This window comes from Centrocercus urophasianus, unplaced genomic scaffold, assembly GCF_019232065.1.
Source record: "Centrocercus urophasianus isolate 14NV4802_14NV808 unplaced genomic scaffold, USGS_Curo_1.0 seq_18, whole genome shotgun sequence".
NCBI classification, from domain to species: domain Eukaryota; kingdom Metazoa; phylum Chordata; class Aves; order Galliformes; family Phasianidae; genus Centrocercus; species Centrocercus urophasianus.
In genome coordinates, this window is record NW_024884733.1 from 4238376 (window position 1) to 4257027 (window position 18652).

The 18652-nt window shown below is 44.2% G+C and overlaps 1 protein-coding gene across 4 annotated transcripts in view; it reads left to right on the top strand.

The window, feature by feature from the left end:
* The first annotated feature begins 233 nt into the window (after positions 1 to 233).
* The window catches only part of SOAT1 (sterol O-acyltransferase 1), a 28786-nt gene continuing 10367 nt past the window's right edge, over positions 234 to 18652 (top strand). The window contains exons 1-8 of one of the 4 annotated variants that reach the window (XM_042819618.1): positions 234 to 293; positions 2564 to 2697; positions 8492 to 8550; positions 15193 to 15341; positions 15431 to 15490; positions 15659 to 15766; positions 17466 to 17748; positions 18294 to 18372. In XM_042819618.1, the coding sequence (XP_042675552.1) occupies positions 2574 to 2697; positions 8492 to 8550; positions 15193 to 15341; positions 15431 to 15490; positions 15659 to 15766; positions 17466 to 17748; positions 18294 to 18372 (862 nt within the window). In that variant the 5' untranslated portion in view covers positions 234 to 293; positions 2564 to 2573. Of the gene's footprint in view, positions 379 to 2563; positions 2698 to 8491; positions 8551 to 15192; positions 15342 to 15430; positions 15491 to 15658; positions 15767 to 17465; positions 17749 to 18293; positions 18373 to 18652 lie in introns of all 4 variants that reach the window. The other 3 variants (XM_042819620.1, XM_042819617.1, XM_042819619.1) reach the window with 3 other exon arrangements.

Sequence of the window (18652 nt, forward strand, 5' to 3'; positions counted from 1 at the left end):
CTCGACTCCGGCATCCCGCCGGCCTCACCCACAGCCTCCACGGGGCGGGGACGTCCCGCCGGACCCGGACGTGCGGGCGGAGATGCGGGCGGAGCGGAGCGCAGGGGGCGCGCTCCCCCCCCCTGCCGCCTCACGCGCCCCCCCCCCCCCCGCGCCGCGGCCCGCGGCCAATGGGCGGCGCCGCCGCTCCCCCCTCCCTCTGCGCGGTGACGTGCGCGGGCGCGCGGCGAGCGGCGGAGGCGGGAAGAGCGGCGCGGGGCCGGCGCTCAGAGGAGCGGCGCGGGCTCTCGGAGGTGACCGTCCGGGCTGCGGGCGGTCGTTGTCTCAGCCCTGCCCGGCCGGTTCCGAGCGGTCGGCCCGCTCCCGGCTATCCCGGCTGTAAGGGGGTCAGGAGGCTCCGGGAGGGGGCAGAGTTCCTCGGGGCTGGGGAGGACGAGGAGGGGAAGGAGGGAGCTGTCGTCGTGCAGCGGTCGCTTCCGCGCGTGTATCGGGGTGTATGTAGGGTGCTGCACCGCTTCGGCACGGCTGCGGGCTGCCTGCCGAGAAAGCCGCGTGTGGGCTGCTCGGAGGGACGCGGGCAGTGCTAGGTGGCGTTGTGATGCTCCCGAGGGATGAGATGGGCGCTCTGGGCTCAGCCCGGCGTCCCGCCGAGCTTTGGCTGTGGCAGAGGCTCGCTGTGTTGGGGTGCCGTGGTGTTAGGCTGCTGTGACGGAACCCGAGAGAGGAAAGCGGTTGTTTTGCTCGATTTCCCCCAGCACGGCTCTTGTTTTCCTGCCAAAAATCGCTGTGGCCGGTGCTAACGGAGCTGTGTTGCTGTATCCCCAGGGCTCAGATGGGGCATCGAGTCCTTCGTTAACACCTGAACTTTGTCCCAAGGAGGCTGTGGATGCCCCAGCCCTGCAGGCATTCAAGGCCGGGCTGGATGTGGCTCTGGGCAGCCTGGTCTGCTGGTTGGTGACCCTGCACGTGCCTGGGGGTTGGGACTGGATGATCGCTGTGGTCCTTTTCAACACAGGCCGTTCTGTGATTCCATGAACCTTCCTTCCCTCCTCCCAGAACTCCTTGTTTTTAGTTCCGTTCTGTTAACCTTTCTGCTGGATGCTAACAACTCCCAGCCTGTGGTGGGAAGGAAGGAGCACTTCCTTGCCTCTTGGAGGTGGGCAGTGCGCTCTGAGTGGAGCCAGAGAACCCCTGCTGTTCAAGGACAGATGTGGCTTTGGGGCATCTCACCGGTGTAAGAGCAGAAGGGTTGAAGTGGCTGCTTTCCATGTGCTTTTAAGCCACAGGTGGGCAGAACGGCCCTGTGCTGCTGCAGTGGGAAGGCAGGAAGGTGGAAAAAGTCATGTTGTCACAGTGGTGGCTGGGTTGCTTTTAAAGGTGAGAGGATTGTTCAGAGTGATTGCAGCAGCAATGGCAGAGAGCTGTTAGAAGGGGGCTAGATCTTGCCAGCAGGATTTCTGCACCAGTGAGAGTATTTATTTGCTGTGAGAAGGCGTATTGTTCTTGTGCCTGGTTCTTTGTGTTCTTCAGGTAAAGGCTTTTGTATAAGCTCACACCACTGTAATTTATATTTCAGTCAGCTGAGAAGCTTGTTGTTTTTGTGGTTTCTGTTTCTATAGCATGTAGACTGACCTGGTTGTGACTTCCTTACGTGGGGCTGAAAAGGGACAGTGTCCTGCAAGAAATTGTTTGTGGTCAATTGATGTTTTGCTAGGTGTTGCAGAAGCTGCTCCTGTGTGCTGTGTACCCAAAAGATTGGCAGGTCCTCTGCTGGAGGAACAAATGCAGGAAGCTGACTCCTGCCAGCATATGATCATAAGGGTCCAGTTTCCCTTTTGTGGAAGTGTCTGTCTCAGTTTTCTGAGGAAATCCTTCTTAAGTTGCTTTCTGACTTCTTTTTCTCAGCCCAGCTGTGACGGATCAGGTGTTCCCTATTAGCTAGCAGCTCTGACACTAGCAGTGATTTTTGTCATTGGATGTGTTCAAACCAGATTTTCTCTTCCTGTTTTTCCCTGGTTCGCAGCACAGCCGTTGTCTGGCCAGACAAAATACAAGGATCTATTGAGGAAGCTGCTTTTTCAGTGAGAACTGAAGCTTGACAGGAGGGGGCTTGGCTCAGGCAAAACCATGCGGGTGATCTTGCAAAGCAAACGTGCCAGAGCTCTCTGAAGACAAATTTTGCTGTCAGGCTGACTACTGGAGAGCATTTTCAAGGGCTTTTTGCGCTTTTAAAGATTTCACAAAGGCTCAGGTCATTTTAAATACTTACATCTGTAAGGGAAAGGAGGGAGCTGTGGGAAAATGAAAGTTCTTTTTGTAGTGGTGAGGGAGAACTTGCTTGGATACTTTGCTCTTTTACAGATACAGTAAGGGAAAGGCAGTGTGACTTGCAGTACAGTGACTAATGCCAGTGTGTGCTTCTTTTCAACTGCCCTTACTCTGAATTCATAATAGCAAGGGAAAAAAACTGTGGAGCAGAGGCGGCTATGTAATTCATTCTGTATCTATGTGAAGAATAAATGGGGTTTTGTCATTAATTATTTCCTGTCCTTTTCTGGTTTAGCTAGGCAGCAATGGCAGGGGAAGACTGTGTAAGAAAACGCCCGTCTGGCTCCACCACAACCTACAAGAGCCCTGAGAATGAAGAAATGCAGAGGAGATCTGATGGTGACAGATCCTTTCAAAACTCCAGCAATGGTGAGGTTCTTTCACTTGGGATTAGTTGGGTTTGTATTAGTTTATACTGTGGCCAGCTGGGAAGTAATGTGGCTTACAGCTGGCTTAATTTGTGGATGATTATGTGGCAGTTTAGGTGGTTTTGCCTGTGGACTTTGAGACAGTGTCCCCAGAGTCCTCAGTCATGCTGCACTGCTTTCTGTGAGGAGGTTAATGACAGAACTGCAGCTCTTATTCTTTCTCTTTGGGAGGCGGGATGAGTGAAAAGCTAAGCTAGTTTGTCACGACGTGCCACACAAATCTCTGTTCCAAAACTCTAATAACAGTAATTGAAGGAGATAACTTTTTTTAATGCTCTCCTGAATAGTGTCACTATTTCACTGTGTATCCTTCAAGCGGAACAGCAAATACAAGTTGAGAACAAGTGAAATTTCTTCTTCCAAAGATATCCTTGAGAGAAGGCTGTCCCACAGACTATTGCAGAAATGAGACTTTCAGCTGTTGGTGGTACTAATCTTTTAACCTGGCGGAATGGGGCTGCTACATCAATGCTGTTTTTAGAAACTTGCAGGTAGTGACTGCTGGGAAACAGTTATGATGGGTTTAGAAGCAGACTTCTACCTCTTTACCCGTGGAAAGACCTTAACCATTATAAGTAAGTTTGATTTCTTGCACGCTTGTGGGTAAAGAATAAATATAGCTGTGATAATTAGCACTTGGTAGGTGGGTGTGCCTGCTTTTTAAAAGCTTTTCAGAATCTCTGAAGGGCAGCGTATCACTGCAGGTGCGATGCTGTGAGTGGGCAGCACCTAAACAATCTGGGATGGATGTCTTGACAGCGTGCTGGGCTTTCATGTGCAGGTCCACATCTGGTGGATGGGTTAGTATAAAAAGTTGTGTTTTAGTGCAGTCCAAACTGCAGTGCAGGTCTTCCACAGGGAGACAAGTGTCACTCTCTGACTGATGACCGTGACACAGAAGATGGATCCCTCTGTACAGGAATTCCTCTCTGCTGGGTTAGATCAGCAGCTCTGCATCACAGAGTTTAAAGCTTTACCAAGTCAAAGGAGTGCTGTCGTGTTCTAGATAGTGACCCCTCATGCAGTCTAGTATGTCTGTGTAAGTAGTTGTAACTTAGTGTGAAAGCTCACTAAGCTGGAAGGGTTGCTGAACAGTAGCACCCATAAATGTTTTGTAGCTTTCTTTCATTCTGGTTTCAGGATAACTGTTCTTAAAGCATTAGTCCTGACAAATACACAGGCAGCTTGAGGCTAATAATCTGGAATGCCTGGCAACGTCCTTTTACTGTAGCATCTTCACACCTGAGTTGCACAGAGTTCTAGATGATAAACATGTTTACTGCAGTTAAGGAATTCTAGACACCCCAGGGCAGTATCTTGCATGCAAGTGAACACACAGTATTTTTGCAGCAATTCTTTCTGCAGGAAAAACTAAAAACAAATGTGACTTTGTACCCTTTATCCTCCCTGATTAGCAAAGACAATCTGCTTTTTAACTTAATAGTGTTAAGGGCCAATTGACTTGTTTCCAGAAGCATGTTGGTCTCATACTCTTTTCTCCTTGAAAAGGCTAGAGTGTCTTAAGCAACTGATTTTGTCCTGGCATAGTGTGAGTGGGTGATCTAGGCAACAATAATCCCTTGACAAAATCCAGGCTGCCCTAAGATTTGTGTGTTTTCAGCTGGAGATGTGTCAATAAGTGCAAAACTGTTCTGCTTAATGGGATATTGACGTTGGGCAGTACAGTAGCAGGAAGATTTAACCTGGAATAGCTGTAATAGAAACTGCATGGCAGATGTAAAAGCTTAGAGAGGACGTGGCTCTTTACTGTGTTGAGGCCCTCTGAAATGTGAAGATAAGACCGTTTGAAACCAGTAAACTGATGGCTGTGGAGAAATCTGAAGAGGACTGATCCGCAAACAAGTCTGTTGTGGCATATCTGCTGGGTATGAGTAAGCGTGTTTGGTAATGCTTGTCTTGGAAAGGGCTTGTTATCTTCTAACCAAGAGGTTACTATGGATCATTCCTGGTGTGAAAGTTCATGAAGCTGCACAGGCGATGTGTCCTTGTTGATACAGGAGAAGGGAGCTTTGAACCAGGAAGAAACTTTGAACACTTCAGACTTTACTGTCTGACCAGGGCAACAAGTGTGCATAAGCTGCTGAAATTGAGTTTCTTGGGGTTACTTCAGGGAGTTAGGTGGAAAAAGCTGTCTTGCCCATGACTGTGTGGATGCTGGTAATTCTTATGTTCTGACGTGTTTTATAATCTGTGGGTTTGTTGAAGGCTGAGAAGCTTCTTGTGACAAGCCTGGGAATGTGCAGTTGTGACCTGGAGAATGCTGCTGTTTCCTTCTGCTAGTCAAGAGGCTGTTTGGGTTCCATGTCCCTGCAGACTTTGCTTTTTAACTGGATTCCTTGCCCAGCTACAGCACGGTGACCTAAGTAGCCTGTGCGTTTTTCAAGCAGATCAGCTGAGCATTGAAGGCAATTTAGTCATAACTTGTTCTCTCTCTGCTGCATGCATGCGTAAATTGGGATAATTCAGAATAAGACTTGTGTTCTGTTGTACCTGGCGTGGGATGCTTCTGCCCTTGGCTGTATCCCTGTGCTAGGCTGGCTTGGACATAGCTGGTCTTTCAGATAACAGCATCTTCAGTAATTTTAGATTGGGAGCCTGGACAGTAACAGGAAATTCTCCTGCCAGTGTTCCTCTCACCTTTTCCGTGATAAGTAGTCTGGTCAGGATACAATGAATATCATGTTTTTCATCTCCTTTTATGGAAGGGCAGTCCTGGGTACAGTTTGCATGGTATCTCTGACTTTCCAAGAAGATCCTGAAGCTAAATAGCTTCTGTAATCATTGGGGAAAATACTTCTGGTTATCAGATACAGCTGTGCACAGCATGTCCTAAAACCATCTGGGGAAGTACTTTCTGTTTTATGAACACATGACAATAAATTGAAGTTCATTTGTATGCTTTTCTTAGCTTTTCTGGGAAGAAAAGTTTTTGTCAGATTGATCAGCCAGGAAGATGACTGACTTCTTGTGGCTCATGAAGGCTCGCCGGCTGGAACCGTGCTGACAAACCATGCCTTTACTCACATGACTTATTCCCACTTGTGCTTTTGACTGTAATTACTGGAGCAGTTAAACAAAATGAGTACTTTTTTAACGCTGATTTTTGAGAGCTTGCTCAGTGCTGGCTGGCATCTCGTGCAGGAATTGGTTTTGCTGGATTGCAGGCTTTAGTATTAATGAATTGTGTGAATTGGGATGATTTTTTTTGTCCAATCAATGTCACTTGCTTGTGATATGTACAAAAGAAGATTAGAAAAGAAAATCAAATCCAATTAAAAAAAAAAAAAAAAAAAAGACAGTTTGTAAATTTTTTTTGGTGAAACTTAAGTTGCTCAGATTTTCAGCAATAAGAAAACGTCTTGATAATTACATGATCTCTTTAAGGCTGGTTTCCTGTGTGATTTGCTACTATGTCATTCTAGTCTTTAAAGATCTTTTTCTTTACAACTTCTTAATGTAGTTCCTGTTTTCTTAGTTCACAACCTGCATTACTTTGATGGTAGATGTGCTTGCCTGACTTGTGCGACCTTGAGTCTGATTTCTTCGATGGTACTGTAATCCTAGAGTGGTGCAAAGGGATTTCTGATGGCAAAGGAAAGTGGAAAATTTAGACTTCTTAGTGGTGTTCAGTTCCTCTTAGACTCAAAATCATGTGATGATTCTATTTCTAAATGACTTTAGGAAATGTAAGTAGCAGCTCGCACAGCAGAAGGTGAATGATTCAAGATGATGATTTATCTATTCTATGCTACCTGCCTGTGATGCCCTGCCCAATAAACTCATGCTGTGGAACAGCAGGATGTGTTGATGGTGTTGGGGGCAGATTTTCTTCAACAGGAGACAGTTTTGCTTCTCTTTCAGAAGGGAGCTGAGCTTACAGGTGGTTTTACTTAGTTTGCTGCGTGAGGTACATGTAGAGAAGATGGTGAGATCTTGATTCAAAGACTCATTAAGCCTTGCTATGTTTTTAGTCTATGTGATGTTGCTTATTCACTGGTGTGTGGGTGGATAAAGAGATAGGAGGGACACTATGTACAACTTCAGCAATTACGATGTCAACAGGTCAGAGACCTGCCCATTTTCCTTTACAGGAATGTTTACAGGAATATTACAGTCATATGCTAAGGTATAGGTGAAACTAGCCATTTTTAAGGCCTTGTTAGTGGAAAAAGGAGGTTTTATTTCTTAAGAGAGTCACTCCTGAATAGTTGTAGTGATAGGAAATGCAGTCAAAGCAGTAGCTGCTCATTTTTTGTTCAGCTCACAAAGGAAATAGTGCAACCCCCCACATCTCTGATGTCTTGGTGGCTTTGGCCCTGTTGCACAGTTTCGTGAATGCTGGCAGGTGGATGAGAGAACAGTTCTCACCTTTTGCAGCAAAGGTAGCTGGGCCGTGAGCTCAGCAGCTCTGTGTGGTTTGCTTGCCAGCAGGTAAACATACGGTGGTTTTTAGCACAGCAATAATGGGTAGAAGGACTATCGATACAATTGTGGAGTGGTGCAGTGAGGGAGTTGAGTTCTTGAGATGCTGTGAAGGATATGCTTTCCTGCTGCTTGTGGAATGGTTTTGCTTATTTTTTTTCTGTGAGTGGGGGTGCCCATTTGAGACCAGTGAAGTGCAGGAGCTGAGTGGCAAAAGCTATTTCACACTCTTGAATTGTTCCCTGACTGGCAGTCTATTGCACTGTTGTACTTGCTGAATGACTTAAATGCTGAGGTAACTTTTTGTTTTGGAGGCAAGATGCTTAGCAGCCAGGAATTCTGTTTCTGTGAAAAGTGAATTCTGCGTGCAGCCAGAATATAAAGAAATCATGATATTTACCTATTTCCTTTCTTTGTTGCATTACGAGGTGGCTAAAACTACCTGTAAGAAGGTGTTGCCACTTCCCATTCTTCAGTCTATAGCCTGTGTTTTATGTCCAAAATCTGTTCTTACTGCCTGCTTGATATGGGGTGGTAGGAATGTCTAATGCTGACAAATGAGTATAGTTTTATTAAAGATGGAAATAGGAAATATTTCACTTAACTCTTGGTGTTGCTAGTGACAAAAGTCCCAATGATGTTTTTAGCATGCATAGACCTGTTGTTAGCATGCATTGACCACCTATTTGAAGGGATACAGTGTTTTGGGGAAATACAGTCAGACTGATACTCGTGATGGGGGAAGAAAGGAGTGAGAGTAGCCAGGTTGGAATACAGGATGACAGCCTTCCAACTTGCCAGTCTGCCCATCTTTAGGGATGGTTGTTTTACAGAAAGTCGTGTCTTGACTACCTTGTCTGGAGGTCTCTACATTGCCAGGAGGCAACCTAATCTTTTGTCTAGTTCACAGTGCATAAGATAAAACTATGCTAGAAGATCAGCATGCTTGGATATGACCTTCTAAGGGTTGTTCTGATTGCTGTTTCAAGGCTGAATATGTTTAAGGACCTTGGAATGATTTGTGGAGTTGCAAAGCTTTCAGAAATCCAGCACGTTATCAGCTGTTGCCTGCTTTATCACGTTGTGATCCTAAATGGCTGTTTAAAAATACTTGCTCAATGCTTACTAACATTGTAGTTTAGTCTTGTACTTGCTGAGACATTAGTAGGAATCAGAAGTATTAATGAAAAACTAGTGAATGAACTACTGCCTGCTGTTCTTCATGTATTTTCAGTCATGCGGGACACGTTGCTGCAAATGCAGCTGTTAAATATTTGCTTTTCCTTCCTTAGGTCGAGTTGATGTGGACCATGTGATAACAAGGAAGATGCAGCTAATTGCAGAAGCTGAGGTAAATATACTCTAATGCTTCTTTGTGGGGAGGAGCAGGATAATTGAGCCTGATCATCTCTTCTGGAGACTCCTCAATCCTGGAATACAAATACATTCTATTCAGACATAATTCAAGTGTGGTGACTTTTATACAGCCCTCTTCCTGTCTGTATCTCTTCTCACTTTGCACAAGAGTAGTGCTGTCAAACACAGCTCTGTCTTGTTTGACCCCAATAGGTTACAGTCCAGTGATAAGAATGAACTTTGAGGCCTGTAACAAAATTGGACTTGCCTCACTACTAACTTTTGACAGTGTAATTGTTAGCTAGCCTGTTCCCTTTGACAGCTTGTGTGTCCAGCGCTTCCAATTCTGTGTCCTGTTAGCCATTAATGCACCTGGCCTGTATCTCTTGGTTTCCATTGCCCTAGCTGTGGAGATGATCTTACTACTTTTCAGTAAGCATTATCCTCAGAGAAAAATTTCTATACATGTCATCTGCATTTGCGTGAGCTGCCATTGCCTTAGCATGCATTAAGGCGATTTATGGCCAAATTAAATGAAGTTAGCTAACAGTGAACTGCACCCTCCTTGCTAACCATTGTTTCACAGCAGGCATGTTCTTTGAGGCAAACTGTCCTGCGCTCTTGCTTCACTTTATTGCAGAGAATCCCATGCTGAGGATGAGGTCATCTAATTGTCTCAGCCCTATGTAGTTATTAGGGATTGGATACTTAAAGGACAGGGACAAATACCTTGCAACTTTGAGGTCCTTTCCTGTTTTAAAGTCTCTTTATTATATAGATATGATGTGTAACTTACAGTAGATACAACTGTAGTGTACTTAAGTGTCTTCCACAAAGGGTGTACTGCTTTTTGTGCTGACGCTCCTAGAATTCAACCCATTAGAGGGATAGTCAGCTCTTAATTTTATTTCATATATTGTCTTCTCTGAGTGACTCTTACTGAGGGCATGATAGAGCAAGTCTCATATCTGCCTCCTATCTTTTTTCTGCAGACAAATACAACCACTGCAATTCACTGTTTGCAACTAATGCTTGCACAAGCAACTTTTAAAGGACTGTTAAGCACATGTAGCTGTGTGAGTTCCAGGGGACACTATCTGGATGCTGAGGGACAGCTTGATCTTGGATTTCTTTCTTTGAGAAAGCTATCACAGAATCACAGAATTGTAGGGGTTGGAAGGGACCTCTAGAGATCATTGAGTCCAACCCCCCTACCAAAGCAGGTTCTCTACACCAGGTCACACAGGTAGGCATCCAGGCAAGACTTGAACATCTCCAGAGAAGGAGACTCCACAGCCTCCCTGGGCAGCCTGTTCCAGTGCTCCGTCACCTCACCGTAAAGAATTTCTTGCACACATCTGTGTGGAACTTCCTATGCTGCAGCTTACGTCCGTTTCCCCTTGTCCTGTCTCCACGTAGCACTGAAAAGAGACTGGCCTCACCACTGTGGCCCCACACCTCAGATATTTGCAAACCTGGATTAGATCCCCTCTCAGTCATCTTTTCTCAAGGCTAAGTAGACCCAGTTCACTCAGCCTTTCTTCATAGGGGAGATGCTCCAGGCCCTTCACCATCTTTGTAGCCCTCCGCTGGACTCTTTCCAAGAGATCCCTGTCTTTTTTGTACTGAAGAGCCCAGAACTGGATGCAGTACTCCAGATGAGGCCTTACCAGGGCAGAGTAGAAGGGGAGGATCACCTCCCTTGACCTGCTGGACATGCTCTTTTTAATGCACCCCAGAATGCCATTGGCCTTTTTGGCCATGAGGGCATACTGCTGGCTCAAGGCTAACCTGTCATCCACCAGGACACCCAGGTCCCTCTCTGCAGAGCTCCTCTCCAGCAGCTCATCCCCCAGCCTGTACTGGTGCATGCAATTATTCCTCCCTAGGTGTAAAACTCTACTCTTGTGTTATCTTTCTGAATGCTTTCTGGCTCCAAAGTTTGAGACCTGGTAGCCTGTAGTCAAGGCAGCTTCTTATCCACAAAGAGAACCGAAGAAAACCAGAAGGCTCAGCAGCACTTGAATGCTGAAGTCGCTCCTGAAACATGGGAAGTTCAGGTTTTATATGCTGAGTTCAGCAGATTGCAAATTTAAGATTCCTCAAAGCTACAAGAATAGCTGTAGGGCTAAGTATAAAAGCCTACATCTGTTACAAATGCCTGAGAATTCCTCTTCTGCCTCATCGTTTTGACCGGTGGTTCACACAACAGAAGCTCAGATCCCCTTTTGCCCTTTATGGGGTCTGTATCTGAGGCCCATACAGATGCTTGATTTCTGACAAGTGCTAATCACTGTCAGCCTCCATTTGTTTAAGTGGAAGTTGTAGGTGGTTGGTGTTGCTCCACTTAGGATCATAGAATCCTTAGAGTTGGAAGGAACCCTGAAAGTTCATCCAGTTTAACTGCAACGCAATGCACAGAGATTTCTACAGCTTGATCAGGTTGCTCTGGGAAACCAGAGTGATGCCAGTGCTTCACTACCCTTATCATGAAAAACTTCTTCCTTAAATCCAATCTAAATATCTCCTCTTTTAGTTTGAAACTATTTCCCCTGTCCCGTCACAGCAGTCTCTGGTGAAGAGTCTGTCTCCTTCTTTCTTACAGCCACCTTTTAAATAGCGAAAGACCACTTTCACATCTGCTTGGAGCCTTCTTCTCTCTATACTGAACAACTCTGGCTCTCAGCCTGTCTTTATAGGTGAGGTGTTCCATCCCTTGGCTCATTTTGTGGCCCTTCTCTGGGTACACTCCAGCAGGTTCAGAACTTTGCTGTACTGAGGACTCCCCGTGTGGACACAATACTCCAGGTGAGGTGCACATTAGAGAGGCAGGATCACTTCTCTTGACCTGCTGATCACACTTCTTTTGATGCGGCCCAGGATCCAGTTGACTTTCTGTGTTGTGCAGGCACGCTGCTGGCTCATGTTCAGCTTGCCATCCACCAGTACCCCCAAGTCTTTTCAACAGGGCTGTGCTCTGTTTTTTTTGTGCTTGTATTGATAGTGGGGGCTGCCACAATCCAGATGCAAGACCTTGCACTTGGATTTGTTGAAACTCATGAGGTTCACCTGGGCCCCCTGCTCAGCCTATTTAGGTCTCTCCGAGTGGCACCACACAGCTTGGTGTCATCTGCAAACTTGCTGAGGCTGCTCTCAGTCCTGCTGTTGATATTATTGATGAAGATGTTAAAAACACCTGGCTCCTGAGGGGCACCATTTGTCACATGCAGACACTGAGCCATTGACCAACACTCCCTGGATATTTCTGAACCAGTTCCTCATCCATCAGACAGTTCGCCCATCAAATCCATATCTTTCCTATTTGAAGAGAAGGTTGTTATGGGGAACTGTGTCAGAGGCCTTACTGAAGTCCAGATAGATGAGGTCAGTGGCTCTCCCCTTGTCTAGCGACACAGTTAAACTTTCATGAAAAGCCATGGGGTTTGGCAGGCAGGGCCTGCCCTTGGTGAAGCTGTGCTGGTTATCCCATATCGCTTCCTCTGTGCCGTAGCACAGTTTCCAGTTGTATCTGTTAGAATGAGTAAAATTAAGGGAAACTCTGGTGAATTTCTCTGTAGCAATAAGTTACAGGGTTTCTTGGCTCAATTTCCTCTGACTTATCAATTATTTGCCTGCTTCTGTTTTTTATGGCATAGCATTTATTGAGTATTTGCTCCCCCTCCTTGTTGTTCCAATAATCAGATTCTTTTATTTAAAACTAAATTGTGACAGCTGAACAGATCTGCCCTGTTCCTTGTGTAACACTTGGAACACCAGTTAGGGAACAGTTAAGCTCTGCTAGAGGACTGTGCCATATTGCAGAGAAGGTTTGTGTGAGGTGCATTCTCTTATGCTTTATGTGTTTAGTGGCTTGATCAGTTGGCTTATTGAGTGCGAACAGTTACTCTGGCAGTTACTTTGATTGGCAGTGGTGATGGTTGTCAGTATAACACAATACATTGTGCAGTTCTGATGTGAAGAATTGCAGTTAATGTGGAGTTTCTGCTCCGTCTGCATCAAATTTTATTTCATGAGAACTCGCATCTTGTTTTCCCAGCCCAAATATGTGCATAAGTTGATGTCAGCCTTGGAGGGTTGTGTTAGGAGGGGCAGCCTCAGCAGAGTGCTGACTGGAAAGGGAATGTGTAATGTAAGGAAATTATTTCTGCTAAGCTCTTGCTGAGAGGAAATTTTAAAAAAAAAAAAAAAAAAAAAAAAAAAAATTGTGGTAGGAATGAATAGTGCTTTTCTGGAAGGGAAATGAGAACACTCCAGGAGGAGTAGGAATTTGTTTGACTTCCTCGGTTAGGGATACGTGCATGTGTGCTGTAAGAACAGGCTGTGCCAAAAAGCAGTCTTCTGTTACAGGCTGTAGTTCCAAAGTACTCAACTTTTGTACTTCTTGTTTTTAAAAGATTAATCCATGTTTTTGCAAGAGTTGAGCCCTCTTCTCTGCTTTCCGGAAAGCTCTAAGAATAGACAACAGAGTTGTATCATCAAGTGCCAGTGAAGCTTGTTAGTTCTATGGTAGCAGCTGCCAAATAGTAAGAAAATGTTTTCTAAGTTAAACATTAATCTATTCCTTCTCCTACTGCAGCTTTTTTAGTTCTTACTGTGAAGAATGTGGTCTTATGTCAGGTTTTGCGTTTACTACCAGAAAGTTAAACTTGCTTGCTTGTCTGTTGTTGCATTATGCAGCAGCACTTTGTATGAATACATTGCCTGTTACTGGGCTTTGCTCACCTAAAAGATCTACATCTAAAAAAGACCTTTTAGCTTGGCTTTTTGGGTCTATTTCCTCGTGTTATTAGTCCTTGTGCCTGTTTCTGCTTAGCGAAAAACAATGGTGCTTCACCTTTTTCTGATATAATAGGCTCTACAAAGAAGACACCAAACAACGGAGCATCACAAAGGCCTTCCAAAGGATGCAGTGTTCCTGTGTACAACTTCCAGATTCTTTTCCTCCTTGAAAATGGATTTCTTGGTTTTGTTGCTTTTCAGCCTTCAAGATTAGAAAATAAGTATCAGAAAGGAATTCTGAAGGCATTTGGAGGGAAAAGCAAATGTTTCTTGAGCCAATGATGAGTAGGAAGATAAGATGAAATAACATGCAGCTACCATCTAGAAATACTTGGACAATCTGAGAAAGTCTCAAGCAAAAGGATGAGCAGACAAGTTTTGCAAAGAGGCACTTGCATCAAAAAGAAAACAAACAATGACAGTAATACACGATTAGATTTGCAGTCGTACAAACTTTGTTAAACGTGCTTATCTTCTGTGCTGAAGATAACTGGGTGACTTCTGAAGGGCTCATAATTTTAGGATCTTGTGGCTTTCTAAGCTCTTGGATTTCAAGTGAGCACATGTTGCTTTTATTTCCTTGAGGGAATTCATTTTGCCTAATCTTCTACTTGCAAGAATAGCTCTTATGCCACTATGCAAATCTTGGGATCCTGTTTGCATCTGAAGAGCAAGAGAATTTGCAGTAGTAGTTTTTAGTAATTTGTAGTAAAGAACTGTCCAGAGCCCAGTGTCATACTTTCTATGGAAGTAAGTAACTTTGAAATGAGCATCTTATTGCTTAGTTTCTTCTAAAGGCATCTTATTTTTAAAGTCTTCCTGGCCCATGGAGATTAGGTCTTTGGAAGTTCATGCTGTGAGACCAAAGAGCAAATTGAACTATGCTGTATACTGGAGAATTGGAGTGAATTGTGCACGTTAGCCCCTAGGCAAGACAAAAGTGATAGGGAAACAGGATTATAATCTCGTCGTTGTGTAGTTTGCCTTTCTTCCCTGGTTAGCTTGCTATTGGAAGGTTTAAGTAATATTTTCCTTTCTGGAGAGTAAACTTTTTTTTTAATCAGGTAAAAAAGCAAGCAGTCTTTGACCAGGGTGGCCTATGCCTTGTTAACAGCCAGTTATTACCCTCTTTGTGCTCTGTCTGTGTTTTTCCAGGAAGATGGTAAAGGAGGGGGATGCTCATCTAGTTTCTCAGGCACCCTTAGAAGTCAAGAGCTCTAGCGAACAAGATGCTTCAGAAGTTGCATTTTCCTGGTAAAATGAGGAGAAAAAAGAAAAGAGAAGAAAAAAAAAGCATGAATAGGCTGAAAATGGTGCACTTTTGTTCCAACCAGTTGCATTAGCTTTACACTGGTTATTTGCTCTGTCTTACAAAAAGGGAATTCAGCAGGTTCACCTGGGAATTTTGAGTCACAAGCATGAAAAGATCATCTTTTTTTTTTTTCCTTCCAGTAGCACTACACTGGCTATGATGTAAATCTTGTTTGCACCTGTGGCTAAAACTGAGAAGTGTTTTCTGGGTCTGTATTATGTTTAGCTCAGCTTCCATAGCAGCACCACCAAAAATGTGAACTACCTGCCACTCCAGACATGTGTGAAGTTCAGTATTTTTGCTTTGCTCCTCTATTGCATCTGGTAGGGAAGATAAACGTTATTCAGAACTCTGGGAACTGAGGTGTGTGAACAGGCTGGATATGTTCCTGTCCAATTTGACTCCAGCCGTGGGCTGATGGCACAGGATCCCTTACTTTGTTCTGCTCTGGGATAAAAAAGGAGTATGTCTTACTTAACCCTAGATACATTTTGGTAACTTGCTGCTCTGTTCTTGCTCTGTCAGCAACTGAAGCCAGTTTTCATGAAGGAGGTGGACAGTCACTTCACAGAGTTTGTGAACAGTTTGGTGGCAAAGTCAGCGCTCCTGGATTCCTCATCTTCAGCTTCCCTCTTCCCGGCTTCCTGCTCTGAGAAGGAGCTACACAAAGCCAAGTAAGTCAGGTTTACGTTAGTTCTATAACAAGACTGTTTCCTGGAAGCCTTATTTTCTTTTTCTTTTTCTTGAATGTTCTAATTTGCAGGACCTTAAGAGCCCCTCCAGAACATGGGAAGATCTTCACTGCCAGGAGGTCCCTTTTGGAGTGAGTAGTTTAGCTTCTCTTTTTCCATTAAATAAGTTGACTGTAAGTACTCTTGACAGCAAGCTAACTAGCCTTTGCTTTGAGATGCTTCATTTGAAAGCCATAACACAAGTGTGATGTGTGATCTGCTATGTGAATGGCCTGATAGCTTTTGAATCTCTCCCCCAGTGAGCTATTTGAAGTGAGTCACATCAGGACAATCTATCACATGTTCATCGCTCTTCTCATCGTCTTCATCCTCAGCACACTTTTAGTGGACTTCATTGATGAAGGAAGGTAAGAGTGCTCAGGAAGGACAAAGGCCAGGGCTGGGAAATGCTCGCTCCCAAAGAGCCAGAACTACATGAAAACTATGGAATGGTGCACAAAGTAATTTTTCTTGAGATGCTGTTAAAAGGGGGGGTGTTCAACTTGATGCTCTTCAAATATCCAGCAATTGTTATTGAGTGGATAGGGAAATTTCAAATGCAGTTAGCTAAATGTTGGGAAGGTCTTACAGATAGGTGTACTGTCAGTGAATTGTGGATTTAACATGCTTAGTTCATCACAAGGCCTAATGGCGGGGAGCCATCAGTGGGTGTGGACTGCTTTTTTTTATATCAGCTTGCAGTGCTTGGAGGACTGTGTTTAGGGAGAAACAAAAAACAAAAAACCTGAAATGCGTTATCAGTCCTTTCTGATTTGAGAAATGACAGTTCTGATACACTGTACTTGTGCTTAAATAAAAATAGAAACTTCTCATTTTTTCCTGTGGAAAAATCTCAAGGATATTGGCACAGCCTGTAAGCTTGTGCTTAGCAGGTAGCCAGTTCTGGAAGAGATTGTGAAAGACTGCTTTCCTCACACTTGATTGTTGCCTTGAATATCTTTTTGGCAAGATGTATCTTGTGTGCATGAGTAGGATTGCATGCTTATCTTGCTGATAATCTGTTCAGTGTACAAAGCCAGAGCTGTATTTTGATTATTACCGTTATCTTGTCTAGGTATAAAAGCTGGCTCATGCACTACTGAACATTATTTGGCTAATTCTAACTTAATAGCAATGCAGATGCTGGGGGAATAGACATTTACCTCTAAAATTGGCTAATAGGGCTGGATTATCTGTGATTGCTTTAAAAAAAAAAAAATTCTAAACTACTTGATCTGATAATTTGGATCTGATAATTTGGATCCGATTTGCAGTTAAGCCTCCACCCTCAGAACAAATACATCTTGTTGGTATGCTTTGCATTACTTGTTCCTTTAATTTGCTTTAGAATTGTTACTTAAGTATTGGTGGCTTTGATAGGCTCTCAGGCTGCACATCTAGTGCATGTTTAAGTTCAGTTAGTGAAATCATGTATCTGGTGCTCATCACTTGGTGATCATCGTTCCCTCTGGCTATAATCCTTTTGAGTCACTTCCAAAAATGTCTGCTGTTTTCACAAAGCAGAATTAAATTAGGTTTGGGTGCTAGGTGTTAAAATATCTTGCTTCTACTGGGGGGAGTGGAGAAGGCCTCTCTCGACGTTAAACTCTTGTGGAGAAACTGGTTCTTAACATAGTAGTGGTAATGTCCTATGAGTGCTCCTCAAAAGCTCTTTTGGGCCCAGTTCAGCTAGCAGTGGATCATTCAGTGGCGTGTTTGATTACCAGCAGGGATGACCTTTGAGCATATTCTCAAAGCACTTTCTCATCTTAAAGATGCACTTAAGCCCTGCTGGATTTGAAGGTAAGGACAGCTTACAGCTGTGCCTTACAGCACTGATGGCATGAGTCCTTCAGGTTTTTATCTTCTGGTGTGCTTGCAGGTGGTCATTTAAATCTGTGCTGCGGGCAGCCCTGTGTTTCTGAGCTGAAAACTGCCTTCCTCTCTACCGTCGAGACTCCAACTGCAATCTGTGTGGTTGGCCTTCTGTAGCCATTTACTGAAACAGAAGCACTTCCTATTGAAACAGTGGATACTAAATGTTGTCTGTTTCCTTGTGCCTTCTAGGCTGGTCCTTGGGTTTGATCTCTTGGTCTACGTTTTTGGAAAGTTTCCGGTCGTCTTCTGTACTTGGCTGTGCATGTTCTGTGCCACGGTTATCATTCCATACAGCCTTTTCTTCCAGTGGGCCCAAGGTTACAGCAGTTCCTCCCATCGTGTAATCTACTCTCTCTTCTACGGGACACTGTTCACTCTCTTCCAAACCATTGGGCTTGGGATTGGGCCAACATATGTTGCTGTATCATATGCTCTGCCTCCAGCTTCCCGTTTTATTGTAATACTGGAACAGGTAAGCAACTACTTGGTATCCTTGGATATAGTGAAGCTTGTTTGCAAAACTGGAAGGTGATTTGTTTTTTTTTTTTCTTTAAGAATCAAGTGTTGTGGGATTGTTGTTTGGTTGTGGGTGGGTTTTTTTTTTTTTTCATTCATTAAATTAAGCCAGGGCTATGGATGGAGTTAGTCTATGTTAAACACGTGGCAGGTCTAATGAGAAAACCTGATAATAGCAAATCTTGTTTTGACGTGGAAACAACTTTCACCTTAAGATTTTACTGTACAGTTTTCTCTGAACGTGTATCAAGGCTGAAACTCCATTTACTTCTAGTTGTCTTGTGGATGCTAAGTGCTTAAAACAACTTCAGTAACCTGTTATGCTGTAACATTGCCCTTTAAGTAAATAAATAAGGGGTACGTAGTCAGCACCTGTTTCTTCCTGGAAGAAGAAATTCCTGGTGGAACGTACAAACTGCAGAGAAACCAAAATGCTGAATGCACTACCCTGAAACACTTGATGCAAGTTGGTATTAAACTGGTGTTCTGTTAATCTCCCAGGTTCGTCTTGTTATGAAGGCTCATTCATTCGTCCGTGAGAATGTGCCCAGAGTCCTGTCTTCTGTAAAGGACAAGTCTGGTGAGTAGCTTGATTTTAGTTGACAACTGTGCTTAACTAGCTGTTGCTCTGAGAGAGGTAGAATCTGAGCTGGTAACTTTGTACAGGGGGGTGATGAGGCTCTGTGCTGACCTTCTGCAGCATCATTTCAATCTGAATTTTTTAATTTGATTTTAGTTAATGAGCTAGACTGTTGCTCAGATCGAAATCTTGCTTGAGCAGGACTTCTTACTTCTGCTTTTGTGAGCAGTATGGAGAGGCTGCCTGCTCACTCCTAGTCCAGTGCATTGGTCAAGTGACA